Source organism: Hyposmocoma kahamanoa, unplaced genomic scaffold (assembly GCF_003589595.1).
Source record: "Hyposmocoma kahamanoa isolate Upper Pololo Valley unplaced genomic scaffold, ASM358959v1 94, whole genome shotgun sequence".
Lineage (NCBI taxonomy): Eukaryota > Metazoa > Arthropoda > Insecta > Lepidoptera > Cosmopterigidae > Hyposmocoma > Hyposmocoma kahamanoa.
Genome location: NW_020654878.1, coordinates 1 through 9,467, shown reverse-complemented (window position 1 = coordinate 9,467; position 9,467 = coordinate 1). Strand labels below are relative to the sequence as shown.

Genomic DNA, 9,467 nt, shown 5'->3' with positions numbered 1-9,467 from the left:
AATCGGCATGTACAAAGCCCATCTAGAGACCGCCTTAGCTCACCAGGTTCGCACACCACCCCTCTCAGTCCAACTGTGAACTCTGTCATCCATGACACTCCAGACTATGATTATTATCCTCACAAACTTAACTAGCAATATGTCTTAGAGGTCAATTTAGGAGCAGTAAAAGTTGAATTATCTTCTATATTGTTTTATTTACAATAACAATACACAATTCAAATGAAACTAATATTTTCTAGCTCTTTAATCAAATCCATATGTTTGAAAGATTCCGGACGCTTGGAAAATTTTTGGAGCAGTTGTGATTTTACTGAATCCTTGTTATTGTAGTAAATCTGAAACTGGTTGGCCAAACACTGTGCTTCTTTGCCATTTAGTACATTCTGTAAGAGATTTTCATCAATTAGCTTCATTATTATATTATAAACGAACTTGTGTAAATTTTTAACTACAGCAGTGATGCTTGAACTTTACAAACTTACTGTATATGTATAGTAACTAGAATTATTATAATATAGTCATATAATTGAGGCGCAAAAGAGGTGTAACCTACATACATTTTGTTTCTACAGTATTACTTTCAATTATTATAAGTAGTAAAGTTCATAATTATTTTATATTTGAATACTATTTTCATGTATAAAAAATATTTAATAAATTATAAAATTAGAGTCCAAATATAAAATATTTATGACTATAGTCATTGACCTACCGACAAATGGACGACGAGTTTTTAATGTCTTTTTTGAAGACAGAGTAAAGTAACAGTTCATTGCCCAAGTTTTGCTCACTTACAAGCAGCCAATGATTGCACTCGATAAATCTTCTATCGACTGAATATTGGTCACGCTTATGTAATAAATAGCCGAACTGATTCATTTGAATCATCCTCGGCCCATTATTCATCTCATTATAAAGAATATAATATAAAGAATCGTCGTTTTTTATAAAAATTGTTTGAAACTGAATAAATAAAAAAATTACAGAGCACAGGGTCATTCGAATTGTCAATTTTTGTAAGTTCGTACATACATACATACATACACTGTATTTATAACTATGTCTATGAAAAATACGAAGAGAGATATATTTCAAAGTTATTAATTTTAATTCATTTTAGGTAATTAATTCCACCTATTCTTGTTAAATGTATATGAATAAAAATTGGATTCGATGCTAGTGGGCCATCTGTCAAAATAAGAATAAAGAAGGCAATTAACAGTCATTAGAATGTCGTAACATTCACAAATCAGTCATTTTTAGCAAAGTTTCATTATTCTTTCACAATTCATCGATAAAACTGTCGACAACAACTACATGACTATCTAAAATTTTATGAAAACCTTACAACCCTGCAAATGTCCTTTTATACCGTCTTCAAAAAAGACAAACAAGTTTTGACTGCAAAAGACTACCACAGTGCCAAACATGGCTGCAAGATCACAGCTGATTTTAAAACATTTGCACAGTAAAAATTGAGCGCAACAAACGAGATGAAAAGACATTTTTTGTTTCACGGTTTTCGCGGCGACGATTAAACGACAAGATAGCTATGTACGCAATTTCATATCGTCCTTGTTCTTCAAAATGTATGACAATATTTCATTACCAAATAAGCAAACTTAGATTCATCAACTGAATTAAATATTGTCACGGGGAGGTTTATCACACATATTCTGCGATATTGTGGCCGTAACATCGTATGTCATCGTACGTATGTCTCGTATTTGTATTATTAATACACATACTTCTAAAGAAGGATGGCGACATCCCGTGTACTTTGTGACTCAGTGTTTTTGAAGACGCCATTAAGGAGACCTATCAATACTTGTGATTCATTATCAAAGCATCAAAAAAGCTAATTGAGTACAGCCTGTAGAAGCTGGGTCTATAAAGTTGATATCGGTAATGTTTATTTTTAAAACTCGCGTCAGCACAGCGTCGCATTGTTTGCACCTCACGAGTGATTTAGTTATTTTATGTTTAAAAATACCATCTTGTGTTTTTAAACATTGTAAAATTGTTCCCAAAAACAAAAAATTAGATGGCATATCTTTTCACAGGGAACTACTGATTATTTAAGTGTTTAATAATTAATTTACCCATTATTTTTCGATTCACGATTCACTCGGAATACAAAACCTCGTGCTCGACATAAATCCGTATAGAAATAGTTTCCTTAAAATTTGGTAAATATGCGTGGGTGATAGGAGCATCGATTAATTTATACTTTTATATAGAAATTAAATAATGCGTGCGTTTACATACAGGCTGGTCCATTTACAGCGGTCCAAAATTGTTTTTTAGGTAACTCAGATTTACCGAAATTATTCTCAAACCAATGTCTAATAGCCATAATATACACAAAAGAAATTGTAGCCCTATAAATACAGAGAAATTTTATTGTTGCGTGCACGTCATAAACGGAGTGATTATGAAAGAAAAGGTGTGAATGAAATAAAAAAGTGATTATAACGTATTTATACATAATTTCACAGGATCTAAAGAGTTTCATTGGCAACTAAAGAATTTTTGTCTAATTAGATCGTCGATACTATGGAATTGATCACAAAGTTAATTTAATAAAAAAGTATTTGATGGTGCAATTGCACTTCATATCAAAATCAGAAACGAATGCTCGATGTATAGACGCGAAACGGTAATATTATAAAAAACGTGTACAAAAATAAAGGTTACTAAGATATTGTGTAACTGTGATTGTAATAAATATTTTGAATTACCAAAGATTTCAATTTTAAAATATATTAATAAAATATTTTTTTTCTTTCTATGGAATAATAACATTTAAATATTAAGTTATATTGCATATAATTTGATTGATATTCTAACACCACTTAAGTACCATATTGCAAAATAACATTTCTAGTTTGTAACATTAGTATAATAGAAAGCAACAGAAAAAATTGCGTGAGTTTTTTCGCTGCATCTGGTAATCTCACACGCACACAAATGCGAATATCCTACAGCGCCCCTCCTATTTGTCTCGCACACAATAAATGAAAAAGCGGCTTCACATTGACATTGGCAAGAGGTCTCTTATCAAAACGTCCCTTTGCAACTTTGATTATCTCTCATTTGAATATTGTCTAAATATTTTTGTTACATTCTGTTTTATTTTTTGCTTTATGTCATTAGTCTTTAAATGATTATTTCATTAGGTATTTTATAGCTTTAATGTTTTATGTGTATTTTATAAAATAAACATTACTTCAGGTCTAGAGCATATAGGACTGGAGGCGTCATTGATAGGCAATTCCCTCTGTCAAGGTACAAGCACGAAACAACTATCGCACAATAAACATTACTTTCAAATCGATGTTTATTATCGAATACACCGCGTCAAGTGCTATGTCGTCTTGCAAAATACAAACTTGCAAAAAATCTCTGCTACATCCAGTATAGCCAAGGATGGAATTACATTCCATTTATACGTCTATTTTTTTCCTTGATTACTTTTTAACACTTTTTTTTCACAATGTCACATTGATTAAATTTATCGATAACGTAAAAAATATTTGAAAACATTAGAACATAGCATGCCTATGACATTCTTTAATTACTGACAGGTAACCACAGACAAAAAATTCAATACTTCATGAACGCTGTTTTTTCGTTATAGAGAAGCGAACATGCTTTTTAGCTCCGATTTTTATCGATACATTATGTAAAGAAGTTTATTTAAATTGATTTATCCGTCTTATTACATAATAAATAATAATGTAATAAATTATAAATATATAAATTAAAATTAATTATTATTGTTTTAATATAAATCATCACAAATCATGCCGTACTGTAAAAATAAAAATTGCATACACGCGAACACACATACAATACAGTTAATTACAAAAGCAATCAAATAGCTAACTGTCCTTATCCTACTCAAGACTTGCGCAAAACCCGTTACGTCAATTTCAATTTTCGCATCACAAGTGATTATAGATTGATTTAGAAAGAAACTATAGATGATTTAATGTTATCTTAATTTTAAAATGACTTTTTATTAAATGTTAGTCATAAATAACTAACAAAATATTGTTGTATTCGTTTTACTGTTCGGAGTTATCAATCAAAAGTCCGAAAATAAATTTGCCCGAAAAATAATGTTTGCTCGAATTTTTGTAATCCCAAATATATTTTTTTGGATTATTTTAGGAATATTACAAAACAAACTAACTTAATCTTTTCTTTGTAATAAGCAACTAAAATCCCCTGAAAGCATAACGGTTTTGTTATAAATCGGTTTTCGAGATTATGAAACTTTGAGTTTACGTTTAGTTGGAATCTAGAAATTTGAAACATCGATACATTTCGTACAGCACGTCAGAACTACCAACAGAGACACAGCTATTTTCACATTTATAGTATTTGTATGTACCTATATGTATATCTGCACAACTCTTATTACGTGAATTCGTATTAAATTCAAATAATACCTACTAAAAAAATAATTAATAATTGACATTAAGACTACTCCATCACTCTTGTGTTCAAGTAGTTTTCACTAGAAGCTAAGTATGGTGCATTTTGTTATTTCCAGTAAAAGCTGAATACGGATAATTTTTGGGTCTTTAAATTGTGGCAAACAAAATTAAGCAATACTGCAATGACTTTACAATTTAAATTAAATGTTTTAGTTTTTTTAAATATTATTTTACTATCACTACGTTTCGCATGACACTTTTAAGAGGTGGGTAGTTGGTACTTGGTGCAACGGGCTGGTATCCCCAACTCGACGACAAAGCGCCTATTTTGCGTGTGGGAGGTGGGTAGTTTTGACTCAACCAACATAACATACAGGGCAAGAGCATCATGAGTTCGCGCAAGCGTAGTCTACACAGATTGGCAATAACTAGACGTGTCAAGGAAAGTTGTAGTTTTTAGTAGTAGTAGTAATTATTACTAACATAGTTTTCTAAGCATTTGTTGTAAATTCATACCTCATTCAGTTATTGTTTTCTTCATTTATTTAGTGCAGAGTAATATATGTATAATACAGATTTATTATTTCAATATAATGAGACGCCATAACTTCCTGAGCTCGTAGACAAAGGTTCTCAATGATCAATTTGTATTGCCGATAAATGTTACGTAGTGAATATACCTAATTATTAACTAGTAATGATAAATTTGGACACCCGGACCTTTAAAAGTACCTGTCCAAAATACAACATTTTAAGTGCTTTTAATATATTTTTAAAATAAATCGTCAATATTATTCTAGTTAGTGAATTAATGAATAATATAATATTATGTCGACTTAAATATCCAGTGAACATGTTAACTATTAGGATTCTATTAATAGAATTAAAGATACAGATTCGCTTAAGAATTTTTTGCTACGTTGTCGCTCTGACTCACTGCCCTGCCACTTCACGCAGACATTTGCACGTGTGCAGATAGGGCCTTTCTGTATGTAGTAGTAGTAGTAGGTAAACAACTTTAACGTTGTATGGAGTGTTCGAGGTGTGGCCTCGCACTAGGGAAACCCTGTATCGCGGGTGCCATGGACACACACTCATAGACAACCAGAAATTACATCCATACTCACGAGAGAAATAAATGCAGGCGATACAAATATTTCTCCCGGCCCGGGAATCGAACTCGGGTCCTCTGCGTGGCAGTCCAGCATAGTAACCATCGGCCACTGAGGAAGTTAAAAAAAAATAAGACAGCAACTCTGTAGAATCTTTGTTCTAAGCATTTCAATTGCTTTTGGTTTGAACAAATGAAATTGACGAATGGATCTTTTTCTGTCTTTTGCGTATGCAATGTGTAGGAAAAGGATAGCTACTATTTTATTATTTTGATTGTATAGTACAATAAAAATATGATACCAACTGTTCTTTTCGTTTTGCTTGAGTAATTTTTACTCATTTTTACTATAAGTTTTTATTGTACAGTATGGCATGATTAAAAATGACGCACACTCAATGTTTTTTTTTTTTTTTTTTCAATTTAATGCCCTATTGGTTCGGACACTTAAGGGTGCACCCAAAGTCCATTTGTTGCTAGGTCAACTACTATATAATAATTTTAAGCAGGGTTTCTTAACCTTTTTCTAGTCACGGACCCCACTCGAAATGTTAAAGAGCCCACGGACCCTTTCTGAAAAGATAAAATACTAGGTTTCACTTTTACTAGCTTATATTGTTTGCGATTAAACTTTACTGCAGCAACTGTCAGTTGCTGCTCCATTATGTTAGGTAGGCTCACCACGAATCCCTGGCATTCATTACATGGATCCGTTAGGAGTCCATGGACCACAGGTGAAGAAACCCTGTTTTAAACTAATATTGTAGAAAACAAAATTAATGTGTGTTACACCACACTTGCACTGATAGCCTCAATTACAGATATGTATAATAACTATAAATGAAGGGTTAAATAAGTGTAGCACCTGATGTAAGTCACTACTTTGTGTTCACCGGTAATAGCTTAATTGAGAGAGTGAGCATAACTATGAAGTTCATGCAAAGAGATAAAAAGTACCTTGTCATATTCACCACGCATCAAGATTATTCCTTTCTCAGTCAGCTCTATATAGTGCACCATTGTTAGACATTCAGGTGCATTCTCCTTATGCACCTGCAAACCAACAACATCATGACTGCTAGTGCCAGGCAGCTAGCTGTGAATTTTGGACCGGTTTTATCACAAGGAACATAGTGTTGAATTTATATCTTAAATATCAAGCTTGACATGCTTTTCTTTTTAGAATAACGGCTTGACATGTATTGCGAAATATATACAATTGTTTGAAAAGTGGTAAACAAAATCTGTTGAACCAAACATGTAACCCATATTACATTTGACTGTCCTAGAAAAAATAGTAATATTATTAGATCCAACCTGGAACGCAAGCAGCGGTGTGAAATGCACAGTGTGTCCATAAACCTGACTTAAGATAAACTCGTAGCCCTGAGCACGAGGCAGAGGGAAGAGAAATGTGGGGAACTGACGCATATTGTCTCTGATTACATCGTACACATCCAAAGGTATTACGGCAGAAATGACTTCTTTGCCTTTGTGATATTCTTCCCAGATTGTCTGAATCTCAGAGGTGGCTTTGTTTTTGATAAGGCTTGTTTTGAATATTGAATCTAATTTTTTATCTTCGACTGGCATCTCGTCTTGAAGAGGCTGTTTTGGGTTCAACACGGATGAGTATTGCCTATAATCATGAATATTTTATTAGAAAAAAAGAAAATACATTTATTTGACTTACGATACGATGAATAATTATTTATTATTATTATTATTATTAATTAACCCATTATAGATGAATAATAATAAAAAAAAAAACGAAACAAAATCACAAATAAAACAAAGATACATAATTATACGCATAGCCCGGTCACTGTCGTCAATACCTGGTGTCTGGCGAAGGCGCAAACTTGGCGCGGTGATCAGCTTCCGCAGAGCGGTGTGCGCTCTCCACGCGATTCATAAACTCTTCAGGCGAGGTGCGCTGCAGCTGAGCAATGCGGTCAGCATATTTCTCGTAGTAAGGGTTTTGCTGCAGCTTCTCGATTGCTTTTTCCATTGTAATCGAACTTGTATAAAAAGTCCGGAAGTTTACACACTTCAAACGTCCAACATTTAACAATGACCTTACTCCGATTGCCATAAGTCCAAGGCGTTAAAATTTGTACAGTTTCATCCAGAACCCGATCTGCCTCACATCTGCCTTTTGTCAGGTTTTGTAAAAACCTTTAAAATTATTTTTTTTTCTTATTTTTCTTGGCTCTTCGCGGTAAGAGTTTTAGCCACTTTCAAAGTGTTTTGACTAACTTGTTTTTAAAACGGGAAACTTTTATAATATCATGGGTTGTAATATGGTTGTAATTTGGAAACGGGATTCGAAAGTTGGAGAAAAAGTGAGATAGGAAACGGGCGAGGAATTCTGAGATGTAAATAAACATGATATAAATAAAGAATAATTATATTATTATTCTAATCTAAATGGATATCTTACAAGTGCCTGAAGGGCACTCATAGAATCCGAAAATATTACGGTCTTTTTAATTTAGCCAATAGAATATATTCAACGGATTTGTACGACCCGAAACATTCTCAAGTGAAAACAGAATTCTCAGGAGGAAGCTTTATATTTATATTTTATATATAATAATCGGCGAAAAAATTACAAGATTACGATGAAACCATTTGAGAATTTTAATCTTTATCAAAATATATCAATGGTGAATATCATACTCAATTGCTACAGAGGTTGAAGACCTACAAAATCAGTACGACATGAAAGATTAGGTAAAAAAAGTAATTTAACCTAGCTTAGCAGATGAATGAAATCACGGAACCGTGGTTACCCAATTGCACCTGAAATACAGATTCTGGTTTGCTTACGTTTGTATGTACTGGATCATTAAAGTTAACGATTCTTTTGTGGGGAACTGTAGGTATATGATTTTATTATAATATGATTCCGGAGTATATGTTACGATTATCATTTTCTAAGTATAAAACATACATTCAAAGTAACTTATAAAATGGCGTTTTCAAGTATAATATTTCACCAATGGAGTAAATGATTATATTTTGACTTTGACCAACTAGAATGTTATAATTTAAACTTCTAAGTTGAAATCTAGGTAGTTTCAATAATACAAGTTTGGTTTTGTTGATAGGCATATAGATAATAACAACTTTTCTTAAACACTGCATTCATTTAAAAATTTCCAATAGTATTGTGGCGGCTTTAGACGCCGCCGATTATCACCGGTTGGCTGTGGCAGTCTCATTGGACGAGAGTCGCCAAGGAGAGTGTCACACTTGCCGTAAATGTTTGACAGTTTACATTTACGTAAATGCACGAAACTTTATAATTATATCGCCATTCACGAATTTCACGAGGCCGTTTTATTGTTCGTTAGGGGAGCGATAAATTCCCCAAAGTATTATCATAGTAATTTAGGAATTATAGCGATCATCGCCGCCAGTGTAAAGGCCCATTTAGATGGAGAGAGTTTCTCGCACGCTTCGTGACGAAAACTCGTAGGCGATTATCGTAAGCAATAATCGCCATAAGATTATCGTATCATAATGTTTACATTCAGCCAAGAACTGAAATCTCGCCTACGATTATGTCATACAAGATTCGCAAGCAACTTAATCGCCTCCTCGACTGTTTACACGGAGAAATATGTAGTACGGAGATCCTTGCTTACGAGTTTTCGACTTGTCTAAACACGATCTCGTATGACATTTTTTCAAGTTCATACGATTATCGTACAAATCGGTTCGAACCGTTTTGAGTGCGAGAATTGCCATTCGAGTTCAGTGATTACTGCGGTATTGACTATGTATATATCAAAATGACGCAAAAATCATTCAAATTTGAAACTGCTGATAATATTAAGTTCATTGCACTGTATAGAAATATATTTTGTATTATAATTTGTTCATATAATAGGGGTTAAAGT

At 32.9% G+C, this 9,467-nt stretch overlaps 1 protein-coding gene across 1 annotated transcript; it reads right to left on the bottom strand.

Moving 5' to 3' along the window:
* Positions 1–203: 203 nt before the first annotated feature.
* LOC113237810 (ATP synthase mitochondrial F1 complex assembly factor 1) lies at positions 204–7,691 on the bottom strand. The gene is made up of 4 exons (XM_026474488.1): positions 7,398–7,691; positions 6,877–7,198; positions 6,517–6,612; positions 204–386 (listed from the first exon to the last, which is right to left on the bottom strand). Exons 1-4 carry the CDS (start codon positions 7,652–7,654, stop codon positions 219–221), a joined length of 843 nt encoding a protein of 280 aa, XP_026330273.1. The 5' UTR covers positions 7,655–7,691; the 3' UTR covers positions 204–218.
* Between the last annotated feature and the right edge of the window lie 1,776 nt (positions 7,692–9,467).